Source organism: Gobius niger (genome assembly GCF_951799975.1).
Source record: "Gobius niger genome assembly, chromosome: 3".
Taxonomy (NCBI): Eukaryota; Metazoa; Chordata; class Actinopteri; order Gobiiformes; family Gobiidae; genus Gobius; species Gobius niger.
The window spans coordinates 38769582-38791095 of record NC_136854.1 but is presented as its reverse complement, the minus strand read 5'-3'; the positions used below and the strand labels follow the sequence as shown (position 1 = coordinate 38791095).

The 21514-nt window shown below is 40.1% G+C and overlaps 1 protein-coding gene and 1 long non-coding RNA gene across 5 annotated transcripts in view; both read left to right on the top strand.

Annotated features, from left to right (window-relative positions):
* LOC306960774 (protocadherin-10-like) overlaps positions 1-7199 on the top strand; it is a 44822-nt gene extending 37623 nt beyond the window's left edge. For all 3 annotated transcript variants that reach the window (XM_079553307.1, XM_079553306.1, XM_079553304.1), the window contains exon 5: positions 7107-7199. In XM_079553307.1, the coding sequence (XP_079409433.1) occupies positions 7107-7160 (54 nt within the window). In that variant the 3' untranslated portion in view covers positions 7161-7199. The remainder of the gene's footprint in view (positions 1-7106) is intronic.
* Positions 1-21514, top strand: part of LOC306960926 — a 1017426-nt gene that overhangs the window by 130831 nt on the left and 865081 nt on the right. The gene's annotated exons all lie outside the window — the stretch shown is intronic.

Here is a 21514-nt window from a genome sequence, read left to right as displayed (position 1 = left end):
CATCACATCTTTTTTCTTGTTTTATGTGCAAAAATACTTGTTCCACTGGCGGATTATCTTACTTCCATACTCATATCAAAGGCAAATATACTTATTTCAAGCAATAATATTTACTTATGTTTTGATTACTTTTTGTAGTGCACAAGCTACTAGTTTCTTTTTTTAGTAGAAAGATTAATAATGCTATGAATATTATTTAAAATCTAATGTTAAATTAATTGTAGAAAATGAAAAAAATGAAAACGTGCTTTATCTTTGTCTAATTCTGATAATAATTTAACAAACGTAGTCTCTCTATCAAGATGCACTATTGGGTTTTACAGTGTTGCAATATAATGTTATAAAACGATGTAGGTCTCTCAGTCAATCAATTCAAACGTCTGACATTAAAACAAAAACAGTGGGACTCACATTTAAAGAAACACCAGCGTTTCACTCCCCGCGGATCGGGTGTGAAACGATGGGGTCCCTTTTTAAGTGCAAATCCGCTTCTTTTTGCTTCAATGTTGGAGGATTTTTCTATAATGTTGCAAATTCCCTCCCGAAAATCCCCACTTCAAAGCACCCCTAACTCCATTCCCAATCCTAACCCTCAACAGTAAAACAATGTCTGTAACCATGTAACATATATGGAATAAACGACAAAATTGAATTGGATTTGCCTTTTTTGTTTTGCTTTTTTTTCTTGCTTTTTCAAAATTTTCCCCTGGAACATATATCGAAACCCTGTCTATCTGATGCTCATAAGCGAAGGCTCACACCCACAGCTCTGGAGACAAAGAGTCCACTGCAATTGACTCCGAAATCAAAAAATCAGGCCTCATCTTATGTACTCACAGACAGAGACACTAAAACAATTCAGCAGTGGACTTCTTCTTTCCAGGACAATATGTGTTTTCACTACAGACCAAAGAGGTATAGCAGGATTATGCAATAGGACATCTGTAACCATTTGAACCACTTGCTTGAGTATGACTTCCCTACTGAATACATTCAAAGGTGAACCAATGCAGCCCACACGCTATATTTATAATGTTGCTCTAAAATGTTGTCTTGGATATCTACAGGAAGCGCTGCCAAAGAAGTTTAACAGGAATGTTTTGTACAAAGAAAAGGGGACATTGACTACACTATATATAAAAAAAAAAAAAGTATATATCGAGATTAGATTAAATGTCTCAAATTGGAGCTGATTTGTCATTTTCCTAGATTATTTCACTTGTTCTGAGATGTTTCTGACTCTTTTCAATCCATTGTGTCTTTATTTCATGTTGATTTAACTGCAAATGGGGTACACTACAAAAAGTAAATATCAATCATTGGCTTAGATGGCTTGAACTGAGGAAAGATATCTTGTTTTGAGGGGTTTTCACTCATTTAGACCTTTTTTTCTGATCTTTTTCTGATTTTCTATTCTCGCTTGTTTGAGGACATTTCAAACTGGTTCTCTGGTAAATCTTGCTTGAAATAAGAAAGTAAAACTGCCAATGAGACAATTAGAAAAAATACCATCTTTTCTAAGAAAAAATGCTTAATTTGTACTTGAAATAAGACTTTTAATGCTTAATTTTGAGTAGGTTTGGACTTGACTTGAAACAAGATTGCCGATGGAACAAGCATTTACTTGCTTAAAATAAGAGAAATTAACTTGAACGCTTAAAATAAGACACAGAAAACCTGAAATGTGACAAAATAGTTAAAGACGAGAGAAATCTGTCTAGTTCCATTGGCAATCTTGTTTCAAGATGAGTCAAAACAGTCTCAAAATTAGCATGAAAAGTCTTATTTCAAGCACTTTTATGTCATTTTTGTCTCAGGTAAGATTTCCTTTTTTCCAGTGAAGAACATTTTTCTTACCCTATTGGCAGAGAAACGAGTCAGAAACATCTCAAACTAGTCAAAACAACTACAATTTGGATTCAAATTGAGACATCGAAACTGATCTAGTAAATTACTTTTTGCAGTGTAAGAAAATTGCTCTTGTCCTATTGGCAGTTTTACTTTCTTATTTCTAGCAAGATTTCCTGAGAGCCAATCTGTAATGTCAACAAACAAACAAGCAAAGTAAACTAAAGATTCATTTTCTCAATTCAAGTCTTGGAGCTGATTTGTCCTGTTAAGATTTAGTCGGGCATTTCGCCTTTCTTTCAAGAAAGTTTCTCTGCCAATTGTTTAAGAAAAATGGTCTTGTACCATTGGTAGTTTTACTTTCTTACTTCAAGCCAGATTTACTAGCAAAATAATCTTGGTCAGATCAGGAAAAATGTCTAAATGAGTGAAAAACCCTCAAAACAAGATATATTTCCTCAGTTCAAGCCATTTAAGCCAATGCTTGATATTTACTTTTTGTAGTGTACCCCATTTGCAGTTAAATCAACATGAAATAAAGACAAGTGTATTGAAATGAGTCAGAAACATCTCAAAACAAGTAAAATAATCTAGATCAAATGCCCAATTTAACTAGTCAAAACAACTAAGATTTGGATTATTGTGCTCAGATTGAGACAAACTAATCTAGTAAATTACTGTTTGCAGTGTAGGAAAATTGCTCTTGTTCCGCTGGCAGTTTTACTTTCTTATTTCTAGCCAGATTTCCTGAGAACCAATCTGAAATGTCAACAAACAAGCAAAGTAAACTAAAGATTCATTTTCTCAATTCAAGTTTTAAGCCCATCCAGTTTTTTTGTACAACACAGAAATGTAGCTTACAGAAAAAAATGCTTGGAGAGAGACCTCCGGCCTCACATTGATGATGATGATGATGATGCAATGCCTAAGAAAGGCCAAACATGTCCGTCTCTCAGGACAAAACAGAAAAGTACGCCTTTTAGCATTTTATCCTTGACCTATTGCCGCCTGTGTTGTTGTTTTGGATTGAATCAGAGAGTCAACTTGAGAAAGCTCTTTTCACGCACTCCAAAAATGCAAAATATTTGTTTCTGAGCTGTTTAGTGGGTGAAGGTTCTCAAAATGGTGCACGTAATCTCCTCTGAAAGAAGTAAACCTTGATCTTTTGGCTCTGAATGGGGGGGCAACTTGGGGACAAGGTTGACAGGGAAATTGAGCTGCTTTTGGAGAGTTCCCACTGGTGAATTCAAGAGCCCTTGATTTGGGCAGAGCTGTTTTACTGTGATTAATTTGATAATTATAGCCGATAAAAATGCTTATGTTTAATGAGAAAACCTTAAACCCAAAGCCAGAGAGAAGGGGGTTCGGATAATTAAAGTGATAGTCTGTAAGATTGCAAAGTGAGGAGAGAGAAAAGGCTCATTCATACTTCAAGAGACGTACGAACTTCTGTGTCTGGAATTTGACGTAGAATAAGTCCCTCCCGTTGCTGATTTCAGCGACCAATCAGAATCCACGGGCTACCACTTTGACCAATAAGACGAGCTTTCCTGTGAACTGGCATGTCTGGTCCAATCAATTTGCCTTGTCGCCCTGGAACTGTTTCCATGGCTACAAGGCAAAAGTGACTTTATTTTGTTCTGCAGCTCAGGGTGCAAGAACAAGAAGTTCTTGCGTCTTGCGAAGTATGAATCAGCCTTGAGAGTGAAATTTTAAAGTAAAAAATAAATAAAGTCCTGGTCCCCTCCTATTATTTATTTTACGTCAAATTTCAGACCCAGGCGGTGTCAATAGTACGCATTCTATTCAAATTGTAAAACTTTCAAACTTACAGACTATCACTTTAAACACACATGCATTAAAACCACTAAAACAAGGGAATTTCAGGTTATTTTGATATTTGATGGAGATACCCACTGATTCCTAATTCTTAATAATTATAGCCGATAAATAAGAACAATTCTTATGTTTAGTGAGAAAACCTCAAACCCAAAGCCAGAGAGAAGGGGTTGGGTTCGGATCATTAAAGTGATAGTCTGTACGATTGCAAAGTGAGGAGAGAGTAAGTAAGAGTGAAATTTACAAGTAAAACATCAAGTCCCAGCCCCCTCCCCTCCTGACTGGACCAGACATGCCCGTTCACAGGAGAGCTTGTCTTATTGGTCAAAGTGGTAGCCCGTGGATTCTGATTGGTCACTGAAATCAGAAATGGGAGGGACTCTAGAAAAAAACAAAAAAAACAAAAAAATACTTGTTACGTCAAATTACAGACCCAGGCGGTCAATTGTACACATTCTATTCAAATTGTAAAACTTTCAAACTTACGGACCATCACTTTAAACACACAGGCATTAAAACCACTAAAAACATGGTGTTATTTTGATATTTAAAGATACAGCCACTGATGATAAACCTGCTTTTCATGGGCTAAACACTACAGCAACAGGATAAGTGTCTTAAAAAATGATGAGAACAAAACTACATTTACACTCATTTATATTCAAAAATATTTAAAAGAAATAAGAACGTGCCGTACTTCCAAGACACTTACTGAAGGAGCTGAAAGGGATTCTTGAGAAATGGACATTTGCTGCTTTCAATAGCTTTTCCAGCTCCCTCCGTACATTACATGAATATTCCATTAGCTCTAAGAGAAGAGAATGGATTTGATGCGCACATTCAGTGGAGAAGTCATTTCCAGTCAATTCACTTCCATGTTAACCACCACCACCACCTTGCATGAAACTGCATGCAGACTGTTGATTGTGCAACTCCAATGTGTGTGAATTTTGAGATTATGTTTTAAAGTGTGACAGAAAAGAACAGACTGTAAGCAACATGTGAGGTTTTTTTTTTTTTTGTGCCGGTAATGCATTTGCAGGGTTAAAATGGTCTCTTTCGGCTGTTTTCGACCCATTCCTCGTGTAGTGTGTCAGGGAAACTTGTCAGGAGTCGTGGGCGACCGCAGTGCAGCGCCCGGGGGGGCCCATCTCCAAATCTGAGAGGCTAAAAATATAGACAAGCCGCATGGGAGTGGTGTATTATTTATTTATTTATTTATTTATTGCAATATTATAACCCCCCGCCTTCACAGAGCACATTTTCTTCTTGAGGAAAGTGTCAAAACAGTGACAAAAGCAAGACGTAAATAAGGGTAAAACCACAGACATAATAAATAATAGACTCCGCCTCCTCACTCCTCCCCGTTTACCATAATGACCACGTTTAAAAGGGAAATCATGGCGGATTTACAGACTCCTCCTCCCCAGCTCTGATGGAGCATGTTCCTAAAAAGGGCATAAGGGCGGGATATTCACTGTAGACTTGGCCCTCGTGTTGTAAGAAGTTCGGTTAATCGCACCATTAGAGCTAATGCTAACGGCCTGTCAATCAAAGTCCGGCCCTCAATAGTTTTATGAGACTTCTAAAATGTTCCTTACGAAAACCAGCCTGGTTTCTTTAATTGTAGCTAACCCAGCGTTATCACAGGAGGAATATCTAGCTGTAGAAAGTCCCAAAACATTAGAAACCAGGCTATACAGCTGCTTAGAATGTGTGGAAAGTGCAAAGCTTTTTACTGGTAAACTAGCTTGTTTTGCCGCCCATATATGGAGGTACTGCAGCAATGGCGGGCAATGGCAGCCCCCAACGTCGCGTCGGTCATAAAGCAGAGAAACCAGCGGCCATTGGTGAAAACACTGCAAAATAGCAGCGAAAAAGCGACAAAAAATTAAAAGTGATGAAAAAGCAAAAGAAACGCGACCACATAGCAAAATTACGTGACATAAATGTGGCATAATTGCAGCGACAACGCAAGGAAAAATCTTAGATCACTTTTGTAGGTCTTAGCTTTAGGGATGGGCGATACCACATCAATACGATACCGATACTTTCGTGGTCATTTTTGTTGATACCGATACCGATACTGGTCATATTATATGGGTGAATGTATTTCAATCAATATACATTAATAATAGGTACATTAAAATGATATTACTTATTAATTAATCAATGTTAATGTGAAATTAAATACGTAAATAAGTTTAAAATGAATACTTTAATGACAAACAGAATCTAAACCAGAATGATATGGCTGGCTCAGTTCAATCCCCTGCTGCTGTGGACTGTTTTGGCTCAGAACAAAGATGTAAATCGTCCTTTTATGTTTAAAATTGCTGCCACGCTTTCTTTTTACATAGACAAATTATTATAGATACTTTTTGCCCAATATCGATGCTTAAAAAGTAGCCGTTTGATTTCGATATATCAATACTGTGGAATCGATCCGCCCATCCCTACTCAGCTTTCAAATCAGGCATTACACTGTCTTATAGGCTGTAAGCTCCAGTCAAGACGCTTTTAGATTTAAGTAAAGCCGAACTGGAGAAAATGCACGGGGGGTTAAAACGAGAGTAAAACGCTCAATACAATTTTATTTCCACATTTATATTCAACACTTTCCCCCAAATTTCCTTGGATTCCCGTTGTACTTTTGCAGGTAAATGATAAGAATGATATCTCTGTTTATTTTAGCCTGAGCAAACAGCAGTTTCCCGCGTACGCGTCGAGACTGTGAGAAAAATAATTGCTATTTAGCCTTTAGGTGGTGGCGCCCGTTTCGCTCCAAATATAGCAGCCGCGTGCGACTGCTCATCTCCTCTGCCTCCCAGGGTTAGGATGAATGCCCTTCTTATTCACTCGTCCTTAAAACTCACAGATTTATTTGTTTCAATATCTACGTGTGTTTTTTTTTCCGTAGCCCGCTAAAATAAATTGACTTCTCGCCGCAAAAGCTGAAGGTTTTGTAGTTTGCCAGTCTGTAGAAGATACGGCCCCACAGGCTGAGGCTCTATTAACAAACAGACCCGATGTTCTACTTTTAAAAATAGCCCCATCTTCTCTCAGTATCGCTCTGATCACCAAGGCTGCCTTGATAGAGCGTTCATAAATGTTTAATCACACATTTATAGATAATTAATGAACCAATTAATGCTGTGTGTATTTTCTCTCCATGCATTGTGCAGCTGCCAAATTCTCCCCATTTATCTCCACTGACGGACGTGTTTTTGCAAATTCCCAATTTAGTTTTGACCATTTTACAGAAGCCCTTTTTAGACATATGTGGGCTATAAATAGCTTTAGATGGAGGTAGCGAGACTCCTTTGTGGCATGTATCCTTCAGGAGACGGTGTTTCAACATGAAGCGTCTCGAGGGACCAGTGTCGTTTGTCTTAACACGTGTTCTTGTGTCTTCGCAGCCCGCAAAAGGATTTGCTAGCTCGTTCCACGTGGACCTGTCGGAAACGGCGTGAATCACTGTATTGAAAACAGCGACGCTGATGTGAGCGAGACTGAAAAAGACAGTAGGAAACTGTAACCTGGACAACTGCTGCCTCGGTTAAACTTCATTATCTCGTGTGGCCAAGTGTAACAAAAGCCCGGGCTGCGCAGTGGTCGCCGGGGGAGGAATCAGAGGAATTAACAGAGGAGCTGAAGAAGGAGCAATCTGAGGCCTTACATTCCTCTCAGCAGGACTGAGATCAGGCCGAGACACATCGGTGAACAACACAATGTCATCAGCAAACAGACGACGAACTGCAGGAGAACCATCCCACACCAAGGATTGAGGGATTTTTTTTGCCTCTCAAGTATTTTCCTTTTTTATTTAAGAAAAAAAACAAAACAAAACAACAAGGGTGGGCCTCTGGAGATCTGTGTGTGCCTGTTTACATGAAGAACAAAACAAAAGGAAAAAAAAAATGTTTCTGTACAAAATTCACACGGAACCCTTTAGCTATTTTTACGGTCACTACAACTGTACAGAGACTCAGAGACTCGGAGTGTGTGTCAGGCGCCCCGGACAGGACAGTGAAGGGGCAGGCGATGTACAGCAGGGGCAGAGCTGGTGATGTGCAGTAGTATAATTCTGTATCTGCGTTTTTTTGACTTGACTGTCTTTCTATAACTTCTTCTTTTTTGGTTTCCGTTCTCTCTCTCTGTGTGGTTCACGTGTGCAGACTCTAATGTATTACACTTAGACAGGGCAATGCTTCTCCAGTCGGGTGCAGCCTTCTTTCTTATTTTTTTTTTTTCCAGTTTAGCCACTTCAGGAAGGACACATGGAGAACAAAATATTGCTTAAATGTGCAGTTTATCAATAAAATCTCACAATTATGAATGTTTTCAAGCGACTTCCTTCCTGAGCTGACTGCCCAGAAAGTGAAACGACCCAGAACCGGGTTGCGGTGGCTCATACATAAACAATCAGACACCCTCAGTGGTTTTTATCATGTGTGAAAAGTGTTTACTGTGCTATTTTAAAAAGCTTATAAATGAATATAAAACTATATATATAAAACTATATATACAATATCCTTTTTTTTTCTGAAAACTGTGTAACCATTGGTTAGTTTACATTTCATAATGTCATTCAATCTGGTACTACATCAGTCGACTACAGGTGTATCAATACAAATAAGGCCAAAAAAGCAAAATCCTGTCGCACTGAGCGATGAATAAGTTGGTGACATTTCTTATTGTTGCTTTTCACCTTTTCACTGGGCCTTCTTGTGTGTAGCAAATACACCCGTTCAGTTGTGTATCTTTTTTTTTTATCTACTTATGTGTACATGTACAGGAAGGAGATTTATCCCAACATAACTTAAACAGACTCAACTTTTTTGCATTTCCACACGGCGTTCATTAGAGTGGAGTGTGCACACACAAACACACGCAGGTCAAGTGCTGATAAATAAACAGTGTCATTCAACTCTTCCGCTGTGTCTTCTGTTGCATTTGAACAGGAAATATCAGTCAGTTTTTCTAGACTTTGAAGATTTTGTCTCTCAAGACTTAACGCGCTGCGTGGAAAAGAAACAGAACACACTTCGGTCAGTGGAGTCGGCAGCACAAAGGCGACTTCTGTCACATAGATTCTTTATTTGATGTCGGTATATGTTGACCGGCTTGTTTATCCGTGGTAAACTTTGAGTCACGCCTGAAGCAGCTTGGAGAGACGCCAGACCCTCAATGACAGGAACAGGGACAAGAGAAAATAATAATAATAATAACACTAATAATCTACTTTCATGTATTACACTACAGTATTTAAAGGTGCATTGCAAAAATGTGTGCATGTTTGACCTTGTAGGGGCCGAGCGGCTGTATGAGAGTCGAGCACGGCGCCTTTGTTTTCCATCACAGTAGCCGCTATGATGCTACAGGATCAATAGGCTTCCATCCATCCATCCATCCATCCATCCATCCATCCATCCATCCATCCATCCATCCATCCATCCATTTTCTTCCACTTTTCCATTGCCGGGTCGTGGGGGCAGCTGTTGGAGCTTTCCAAATCACATAGCACCAGCCCCCATGGCTCCTCCTGCAGGTGGTGGGTCCACAGAAGGACGGCCTCACAGTTCTCAGGCCTGTTGGTCTCCCATAAGGGGCTTCTGAACCGCTCTTTGTCCGACCTGTCACCTATGGACCTGTTCGCCATGGGAGACCCTACCAGGGGCACGAAGCCCCCGGCAACAGAGCTCCCAGGATCATTTGGGTGCTCAAACCCCTCCACCACGTTAAGGTGGCGGTTCCAGGAGCGGGGCTTAAATGCATTCAAATTATTTCCGAGTGCGATCTCTGTGTGCCGCTGCCCTCCTCTCTTGCTGTTTTCCCAATAAGCTTAAAGGAGTAGGCCACCGTTTTTCCATACTGAGATATATTCTTACCGTAGCTTAGACGAGTTCATTTGTACCCGTCGGGTCTTCACTCGTGCCCTCAGTCACGTAAACACAGCACAGACGTTGTTAGCATTTAGCCTCTCCTCCTCTCCTCTATAGCTCCAAACGAGGTGAAGATAGAAGCTACCAAGCTCTTCCATGTATTTAAATATGGTAACGTTAAGAGTTACACGATTCAAGTATAGTTACACAAAATTAAACAATGTGGATTTTCTAAGCGGATAAAAAGGGGAACTATATTGTAAGGCGTAATAATAACAGGAGTACTTCAACGCCGTCTGTGCTATGTTTACATGACTGAGGGCACGGGTGAAGACCAGACAGGTACAAATGAACTCGTCTAAGCTCAGGTAAGAACATATCTCAGTATGGAAAAACTGTGGCCTGTTCCTTAAAGCGATGTCACAAATCAATGAATAGTTCAAGAAAACATCACAGACAGAGAGATACTGATGGCTACGTGTTGAAAACATTACGTTGGATGTAATTACTTGTGTTCATTGATTTAAGACTTTTTATCTCAGAGCTAAAGGCTAGCATTGAGAAACATTGCCACACAAATTAAACTAAAAAGTATTTATACGAGACAGGTCGATTATTTTGTGAGTGGCTCGTTCAAAATCTTTGTGCTATTATAATTTTTAATTAGTGTAAGCGGTTTGCTTCAAGAGAAAAAACGCGATGATGCAATGTTTTTTAACATGATGCTGGGACTGTCCTCCAGTAACTCACTGCCTGCATTGGAATCTTGAACTATTTGTTTTTTATGGCTGGAGTACACTGTGCAAATTTTTTTTGTCCGTTTTTACATACTGAGATATGTTCTTGCCGGAGCTTAGACGAGTGATACGTACCTGTCTGGTCTTTGTGCATGCTCGTGGAAGAGCGCGGTTGCTTCCAACTTCACCTCCGTTTGGAGCTATAGGAATACATTGGAGGCCAAATGCTAACAACATCTTTGGTCGTTTTGCGTGACTGAGGGCACACACAAAGATCAGACAGGTACACATCAACTCGTCTAAGCTCAGGTAAGAACATATCTCAGTATGTCAAAACGGTGGCCTGTTGCTTTAAGATGTTTTGATTGTCACATTGAACAACATGGGGATTTTAAAATCGTGAGCCTGCACTCGTCTCCAGTGTGCGATGGTTCAAAGAGAGAATCATAGGTACGATTAGGGCTGAACGATACAGATAAAATTTCATGTCTCGATATTTATGCCAGATATCTCGATATCAATACGATACGATATAGTAACTAAGGGTTCGGTGAAAACCAAGTATTTTTCAGAAAAATTAAAACATCAGTTTTATTGATGCAAATCTATATTGTTTATACCTTGCTTTTTCGATATTAATATCTTGAATGTTCACATCTCGATATCGATACGATGATGATACATCTTTCAGCTCTAGCTACGATCAAAGTTTTTCGTAGTGAATATCAGGCTGCTGCAGGTGTGTGTTTCCACGGAAAAGTGCGTGGAAATTTGTGTAAAAGGCGGAGCCGGACCCGCTCACGCCTGGCCTCTGCTGCTTATGACTCTGGCTCTGACGGGACACTGACACAGATCCTCGTTGCGGCGAGAGGATGGCTCAATCTGAGACCAGCCTTCCAAAATATAACACAACGTCGATCGCAGCTCGTCTTTGGTCGTACAAGTGTTCTATTTTAAACCTTTCTCACTGTACGACCTACGATTTTCAGCTACGACGGACAAAATCGTGCAGTGTACACCCGGCTTTAGACAAGACGAAGACTCATAGAGAAATAACGAAGCCAGGAAGATCAGTGCCTCCAAAGAAATCATGTTGTGCTCGCAGCGTATGGCCTATTGTTTGTAGAGTTTTCACTTCTGATGGACCCCTCACAAAACCTACAAAACCCTGGAGAGTTGTACAGGCCACCGTGATGGAAAGCTTAACCACCCATGCAGCCATTGTGTCACAGAAAGGTCAATTCCGCAGAAATAAGTTTGGTTTTCGCACCTTTAAACTTAAACAGTTGAGTATTGTCTGACATTTGTAGTGTCATTGGAGCAGATCACATTTTGCAAAGAATGAGTACGTTTCTCCACTGTGAGATGACTATTGTCTATCTTGTCCTATGACACTCTCAATTTATTCAGGTTCGGGGCCAGTGCAAACGACTCGATCCCATGCGGCCGAACTGACTTGGCGATCTCATTTCGGAGGGAAAAGCTTGTTTATAATTTCAGACCGACTTGAAGCGTGGACGGACACATACATGGATTGTCATAAAACGATCTTCAGCCCTCCCATGTGATTCTTATGGGGGCCTTTCAAGATGCAGCCACCGCGGTTTTGCTCCACTTCCCTCATTCCCTGACCCCAATAGCTCATCAAAAAAACAAACTTATTTTTTGACTTCTTTTGGGTCTCCAGCCGTCTGTCCGTATCAAAAACGTAGCCTACATCTGGATCCTTATAGTTCACTCCGGTGTGATCTTCATATGGGTTGGAATCATTTCTTATAGACACCAAAGACTTAAGAATTTGAAAGGGCGGAGGGAGGGGGGGGGGGGGATGTGGGAGGTCATAGGGGGAATGCGTATCGGCCTAAATACAGTGATGATCTGTCACGGGATACGGTCACTTTACAAAGAGACCAAAGCATGTGACGGATGAAACACTGCGCCGTTGGATACACGCCCTACGGGGGGGACTGATTCAAATCCAACCCCACAAACTATCAGGACTATTTACTTGCAAAATGAGGTCAAAGAAAATAAAGACAGACATCCCTTTTAGCACCATCTTCTCCAGGGCAAACATCATAATGGTTTTTGTCTGCACAGAGCTGTATATACGTCTTGGCAAATAATTAAACACATTTAGGTCACAATGAGGCTGTTGTTCAATGTTTTGATGATGGTTAACCCAATTATTTCACTTTATACCCTTAAGTATTTCTGTTTTGACTGCATACAATGGCAGTCCGTGATTAGCTTTTGTAATTTGTAGCCACAAATGTCTTAATACTGGAAATGAATTAAATGAAACTGGAAACATTAAATATAATATAAGTGATAACACTGTGGAACACTCTTCCACTTAATATTCAATGTTGCGTCCAAATACGTCCTATCCTCCTAAGACCCAGCACATTTATGTCCTCTGGAGTGGACATTGATACAATGAGAACATGTTGTATTAATTACAGACAATAGATTCAGCCTTGGAGCTGAGAGAAGATGAGCTGAATGTCCAGTGTTTGAAAAGCGGAGGTTCAGAAGAAGAAGAAGAAGAAGCATCAGCTGAGGACACAGTCGGCCTGAGTCTGTGCTGTAGCACTAGAGTCCATTATGAGGGAAGAACTCAGGGGTTATGAAGAAAAGGTTTTGTGTGTGAGCACAGATAAAACAGAGCCCATCACTGCTCAGTAACACACTCATATCCCAGACACAATGTCACACCAGTGAAAACATATGTGAGGAGGGTCACTTTACATTCAATTACATGCACTTATTAAAGAAAGGCCAAACCATGATCATTAACCTGAAATAAAACATTTCATTTAATATATTAACTCTCTTAAATTACATTGATCTGATATTGATTGATTAATGTCAGATATCTCAATACAGGAAAAATTACTTTATGACTCACATAATTCACCTATATCGAGCTAGTATTGTAAAATGCTTATTTTAACCAAATAGGTTTTAAGGTTCTTTTAGAAAGACACTAGGTATAACAAAAAGCAGTAGTACTTTATTTTACACGACCTTGATACATTGTACCTAACTAAATTAAGTACAATATAATGTGCTCTGTAACAATCTGTAATAACTTGTACTACATAATAACTGTAATAACTGTAATACGTACAAAATGGAATAACTTGTATTAGTACTTATAAGTACATAATGTAATAGGACACTTAAGGCTTAAGGTTAGGGTTAGAGTTAGAATTATGCCTTATTACATTGTGTACCTGCAAACAACAAATACATATTATTTCACTGTGTATCTAACCCATAGGTACAACTTATTACACATTGTTACAAAGCCCATTACATTGTACTGAATTTAGATAGGTAAAATGTATCATGGGTTGTGCAAAAAAGCTTTTGTTCAAACTTATTTTAACCCTTTCAATATTATTTGACAAATTTAGTCAAATCAAAATATGTAAATCTTTTTTTTGCTCTCAGGGGCATATGTGTTTGATTGATCTGACACAGTGACGCATCTGTGTCCAGACTCTGGGTGAGCTCACGTAGAAAAGCCGACACTATCAGGGAATCCATGTATCTTGTTGTGAGGACAGAGTGCTAACCATGCCATACCATCATTCATATCGATCACAGATGCACTGACATGAATCTGTTTTACTTTATAGTGTATATAAAGAACTTTAGATGGAGAAGCCTGGTGTATACACTGCACAGTTTGTCTGAGATAAAAGATCAGTCATCACGGGGAAAATCTTAAGCCGTAGTTCCAGAAACACAGGTCGCGGGTCTTACAGGGAGACGGGGGACAAAGATTGAAAAATACATCCGACAGATACAGTATCGGGCAGTGTCGTTTATTTTGGAATCTTCTCCACAGAGTGAGCCATCCTCTCACTGCACTTATGATTAGCAACAAAACACAACACCAGCACAAAAGCAATGACCGGGACCACACACTACAAAAAGTAAATATCAAGCATTGGCTTAAATGACTTGAACTGAGGAAATGTATCTTGTTTTGAGCGGTTTTCACTCATTTAGACACTTTTCCTGATCGGACCAAGTTTACTTTGCTTGTTTGAGGACATTTCAGACCAGTTCTAGGGTAAATCTCGCTTGAAATAAGAAAGTAAAGTTGCCAATGAGATAAGACCAATTTTCTTACCCCATTGGCAAAGAAAATTACCTGAAATAAGGACGAAATGTATCGAAACGAGTCAGAAACATCTCAGAACAAGTGAAATAATCTAGGACAAATGTCCAACAACTTCTTAACCAGTCAAAACAACTAAAATTTGGATTATTATGCTCAAATTGAGATGTTTATACTGATCTAGTTAAATACTTTTTGCAAATAAACACCGCGAGTGAATGACACGAGATGTAGATAAACACGCGGCGTCTGGAGCCTGACTTTGGTTGTAGCCACAATTTAAAAATAACATATAGTGTGCCGTTGACCCCGGTTCTTTGGGAAGCTCAAATTATCTTTGGTTCTCTGCTAGTTTTTCTCTTGAATGCGAGGGTGTTTATCAGTGTATACCCATCTCCTCACTAAATAATCATTGTAAGGCTAAAGTCGCCCCTGGAGGAATCCGGTTCTTCACTAAATCTTGCTCTGCATTACAGCTCCAGCCAATTAACGCGGCACAGGCGGCAATGTTCAATTTTAGTTTTAAAAATAGTAAAGAACAAGGGCAACGATTGGAGACTTATTTTCTTTTTAACAGAGCTGTCTGTGCATACATAACCTTGATTGAAATAGGTCACGGCAAAAAAAAAAAAAAGACCTATACTTCTAACTTTGAAATGCTTCTCAAGGCCAGACTGAACTCCAAAGTAAACTGTGTACTTAAAATGTCTAAAAGCCATCCATCCAGAGATAATACAGTTTACAAAGAAATCAAAGCGAGAGCAGTGACCCATAGGTGGCGCTGACAGTCATATCAGTTGATTTGACCCGGACTGGGTGTTTGCATGCAGGCACCAGGATAGTTCAAATTACTCATAGTAACTACAACCCTATAATGTGAATGAAATCAAACAGCCAGTATTCGTTATGTTATAAGATATGAAGTGTGTGTTAAAGTTAGGTTAGGTTGCTTTATTTGCACCTGTAAAGGTAATTTTATTAAAATACATTATACAAAGAAAGTGAGTGCTCCAGATACTAACAGGATGTGCTTTTACTAAAGATACCACAGAAGTTTAAGTCAGTTGGACCATATGATAAAAAAAAGAGATAAAAAGCCCTGTCAGGGACGATTTGATCCCGACTTGTTCATCAAGGAAATGGCAACAGAAACAAACCAATGCCCAGAAGGAAGCAAACAAAACTCCCAATGCAAAAGGTGCTCAGAGTCTTTTAGGATGCTTCGTGTCATCCTCTTTAAAGCTGCACAATGTAACTTTTTAGGTGAACAATCAAAACTTGATATTTGTGCGTATTCAAACTTTTAGTCACTCGGTGGCGTTATGGGTGCAGCATGGCACCTTTGCTTTCCCTCACAGTGGCCTACATGACGCTCCATAGTCAATTGTTTTGGGGTTTCTGGCAAGTTTCTGGTACGAACCCCTAAAACGGATGAATACTGGAGCGTCATGAAGGCCACTGTGAGGGAAAGCAAAGGTGCAAAGCTGCACCCATAACGCCACTGAGTCACTGAAAGGTCAAATATGCACAAATATTAAAGAGGGGGTATTATGCTTTTTTCAATCACATAGCACCAGTCTATATCCCACTACAATGATGACCAAACCTTCTGTTGGTCTGTAAATGCAGTAAATTAGAATAACTGCCTTGTATAAAATTGCTCTCTCAAAATGGCTGTAGCGAATGTCTTGAAATAGGCCTCTGTCTCTTTAAGAACCTCTGACTCTTTCCGACACGCCCCCTCCACACGCTGTCTGTGGCATCAGTGGGGAGGGGGTTCTGCTGAGGAGCAGTGGTTGGTTACTCGGCTGGTGACGAAAGCTCGGAGGCGTCTCCAGGAGGTGGGGGCGTTCCTAGGAGGACTCAGGCAAACCTATCCCTAAAATGGCCGCCATCAGAGTTTTTACAGATTACTCAAAATTACGTGAATGTGCCAAGGCAACACTTCAGGCATGTTTTTAATGAGGGAATGACATAATAACATGATGTAAAGCTTGAAAAAGTCGATTTTGCATAATACCCCCACTTTAAGATTTTTTTTCCACTTCAAAAGTTGCATCCAGCCCCTTTAACTGTCTGTTGTACAGAGTCCAAACTGTTCTGAGGCCGATGACTTTACTTGACCACTTGACCAGCTGATTCAGGGCATTTTTGTTTCTAACAGAGGAGCTCCCATACCATGTGACCAAGGAGAAAGTTAGGGTCACCCAATAGAAAAGTATCATGGTTTTATAAAAAGAGAACAGTTTCCATAGACAATATACAGTAATTGAGATGTTACTATCCATTTTAACTATATCATTTTGTAGAGTTTTTCACATTTCCATATTCTCCTAGCATTATTGTAAATTACATAACCCTTATAACGATGACTGAAGACAGAAGATCTTATTTTTGTTGTTTGGTTTGGTTTATAAGCCTTTAATGTACATCTAATTTTCACCCAAAATATTCAGATTCACATTATTAGCCATTTACAGTGTAAACCCACATTGGAAAAAATGTGCAAGGAGCTCAAAGTGCAATGTCTGCACACAAATGGACACAACATAAAACCAACAAACAAATGCCACCTAAAAATGTTAAGATAAAATGCTGTACAAAAAAATCCATACAAATATTTAAAGTGCTTTGATTGTGTGATCACATCTTGGGGAAAGAAACTGTTTAAATGGAGATCAGTGAAGCATTTGACAGAGCGGTACCTTATAAAAAATACGTATGTAGTTTTTTCCTTGAACACATCTCCATAACATTTAAACTTATACATTTACAACATTTTACATTATTTAAATGGCTTTAAATGTTAACGTTTGTCACGGAAAAAGGGAATAATAGTATTATAAATCTCCCAAACGCTGCGATAAACTATGATTTTGTTTCCCTATCCACTGACCCCAATATCTGTTTGTAAACAGTGCATCTCAACGCCCATCCGTTCCGAGATAATGACTAATCTCGGCGCACAGGGCGAGCACACTGACCTGTGGGTGGGTCTTCATATCAGCTGCTTTGACCCCGGCCTGCTCTGGGTGTCCATCAAGGTGCCCGGTCGGTCCAAACAGGGGGATGATTTGCGCTGAATCATCTCGTCTCCTTGCCTCGGTTCAGGGTGAGCCGAGGTGGCCGGCCGAGCGTCTGTCTGACTATCTGCCGAGCTCATATTTGTGCCGACAGCAGACGCACTTCATTACTCTGGCTAAATAGACTTTGAGCGGAGAGCCCATCAGGCCGGCGTTTGCACAGGCCGGCCCTATCACCTTTCACCGGTGAAGCTGTATCTTTATACTGTGGACAGCGGCATCTTCCTCACCTCACCTAAGCACTGCAGACACAGACAGAGTGGAGGAGTGAGTGAAAGTGAGACAATGCTCTCTCCCATATGATTTGTGTTGTTTTGTTTGTGGATTCATGGGATGGAGAAAAAAGATAAGGGAATATGGAGACGCATACAATAGCCAGACCTGCCTTTATCTACATTACAATATGTGTAAATACCTAGATGTACCCAAGTAGTATACAGTATGTAAATTAAAAAACAAATTGATGAATTAATGAACATAGGAAGTAGGGATTCACAGATTTCGTTTTGGCTTTCATTGTTTTAAAAACACAACTTTCACCAACTAAATCTCAGTGAATATGGGCATGCTGCACCTAATTTTGAAGTGCAGAACCTTCAACCTGGAGAATTCAAATGCTGAGTTAGATTTAACCTCCACAAATGTATTTTTGATCACCCCGCAAAATGCCGTGGTTAGCAACGGCATGCTATGTATGTAAAGCTGGGACAGAAACTATGATTGGGTCACCTAAAGTGGATCACCTAATACAATAAAATCTGCTGTAGTGGCCAAGTGTTTCTATTTTAGTTTATGAAATGCTGTTAAAGCAGTACTAAGTAACTCATGCTGCTACAGGCCATAAGCGCCACTGCAGGTGTCGTGGCATGTTACAGTTTTTACTCATTATTTGTCTTTGAGAGTAAATATTACGCTGACAGAAAAGACAAAGGGAGAGAGAGGGATATTGTACATCCAATTACACAATGGAGAGAATTGCTTTCACTCCAACTTGGCTGTAAATACTGTTTAAGTAGCGCCAGCTCACAGCTAGCTTTGCCTGTTAGCCTGTTTGCTTCTTCTTCATGATCCCATTAGTGTGTATTGGAGCCTCCGACCCGTAGGCAGAGAATATGCAAGTGTGGATTTCTGGCCAGAGACACTGGGGGAGATGAAAGACCCCCCAATCATCGCATTAACACTTGTATTACCCCCAGAGGGACTACGCAAAATGACTTATTATGGTAAACAAGTTACTTAGTACTGCTTTAGAGAATAACTGATCTGACATAGGCTATTTATTACGTAGCTACAAGTTGTAATGATCCGACCAATTTATTTCAAGGATATTTACTGTAGAAAAGTCCAGTAATTCTTGTTAAATGTGTTTCCATTAGTGGATGGATGGATGGATGGATGGATGGATGGATGGATGGATGGATGGATGGATGGATGGATGGATGGATGGATGGATGGATGGATGGATGGAAGGAAGGAAGGAAGGAAGGAAGGAAGGAAGGAAGGAAGGAAGGAAGGAAGGAAGGAAGGAAGGAAGGAAGGAAGGAAGGAAGGAAGGATGGATGGATGGATGGATGGATGGATGGATGGATGGATGGATGGATGGATGGATGGATGGATGGATGGAAGGAAGGAAGGATGATGGATGGATGGATGGATGGATGGATGGATGGAAGGAAGGATGATGGATGGATGGATGGATGGATGAATGGATGGATGGATGGATGGATGGATGGATGGATGGATGGATAGATGGATAGATGGATAGATAGATAGATAGATAGATAGATATCCTGTTTCTTGGTATATCGGATATCAGCAGATACTCAAATCCCCAGTATCACTATTGGTATTGGAAGCAAAAAAAGCTGGGTCAATGCATCTCTAATAGATAGTGCCCTCGAATTCAGTGGATAGTGTGTAGAGGTACAGCATGACATTGTAGTTCAGTTTTACAGGTGATTTTTATTAAACACACACAATGATCTAGTATAGCTACTCTACTGCCTTCCAAGTTATTTAGTCGATACAAAAAAGTGCAAGATGCCCAGTATCACATATGCATTTCTTTCCCACCTTTCCCTCGGTTCACCATCTCCTTTGGTTACACACAGAACTCTCCTCCGCAGCTGTCCGGGGTCTACTCCCAGGCCACCTCATCAGGCTCAGGCAGACAGCTATTACATTGTGTGCTCGGATGCCCATTTCTCCTCCCATCTCTCTCCTTATCTACTGCCCGCCGCTTGGTCTGCAACAATCCATTGACCTGAGACATACCCCTGTTGCCCCCGACGACTAGCGCGCTCTCTCTCTTCAATGCGCCAGGGTTCCACGCGCAGTAAACTTCCCTCCTACAACTGCTCATGTTATGCACTCCAGGTAAGGCATGTTTGACATTGTGCTTGTTGCCCGTGCCAAGTAGATGTCCCGGTGATGCCACAGTGTCGACGAGTTAGAGAGGAGTAATTACTTGTCAGAAGGAATCAGTTTCAATATATGCTAGGCTCTAATCGGTGGTGATGGCACGCCGCAATGGCAGCTATGTACCGCGAGTCCTGGTTTTCAGACGCGCGGCGTGCAATGCATAGTGAAGCGTCGCACGTGCCAGCAGATGATTCCTAATTACATTAATGCAGAAACGACTCATCTGTCAGGACAAACCATGTTTAATTATGCATGGATTACACACAATTGCTAATTATTATTTTAGTTGAATGGGCAGAGAAAGGTGGAAAAAATAAACTAAAAAAATGACAGATGAGCTGGTTTTACAACTGTAGATTCATTTTGCCATAATTACAGACACACACACCACGCACAAATCTCCTGTATTATTATTAGGGCCCGACTGATATGGATTTTCGGGGTCCGATACCAATATAAAGGGGGTTGGTCTGGACGATAGCCGATATAAAGGCCGATATATAAGTTAAAGGGACTAGATACTCACTACTGCCACCTGAGACCATATGTGTGACTGCACCTTCTATATTAAACCCGTGCATGAAGGCATTTCAGACCCGAAGTAACAATGTTTTGAGTGACAGTGCAGGATTTTAGAGGCAGTTGTGGGGAACAGGTCTGGGCTCATTCTACACATTAGGACATGACTCTGTATAATCCCTTTAAGCATTTATTTTTATTGTAAAGGTTTCAATCATAGAAATATATAGAAACATTGGTCAAACGATTACAGATGGAAATGAGCATAGTGCTAAATCTGGCAGCCATCTTTTTTTAATCAACTGCACACCCTCCTTTCAACACACTTAACTAAACTAAACAATTATCGGGTATTTTGATTGGCCGATGCCGGTATGCACCACTGATATTTTTGGCCAAATTTTATAACTGCTTAAGCTTCTAAAATGTGTCAGTGTTGAACTGTGACAGCAGGGGGCGCTGTATAATTATGTTTAGTAGCTTGTTTGAAAGACAAAAATCATTAGATTCCAAAACAAAAAACAGTAATTCTCTGTCTCTTATGGCTATGAAATTATACGCAAAAGTTTATAAACGAAAATATGTAAAATAGGTCTACAAACAATTTTCACCAAAATGTTTCCCCGCCCCCCTGAGGCCTTGGACGTTGTGGGGGGGGGCTCATTTTAAAGCTCCGATTGAGCTCTTTGGTGTTGAAAATGGGAAGTCTCTATCAGATACCCGACACTGAAAAGATTCTAATATCGGCCGATAATTTCGTCTGGCCAATATATATCGGTCAGGCCCTGATTATTATAGTGAGAATGAAAACAAACAAACAAATACATAATGAATGAATAAACAAACAAACGGCACTAGTAAGGCAAGGCAACTTTATTTTTTCCAATGCTCTTCGTACACAAGGCAACTCAATACAGAACGTATCAGATCTTACGGTGTAAAAATGTGATCTGCAAAGACTAAGAAGAAAAAAATCTTCATTTATTGCTTTCATTTGAGCCACAAAGCAAGACCTTTATATCTGAGTGTACTGTTATGGAAATTATG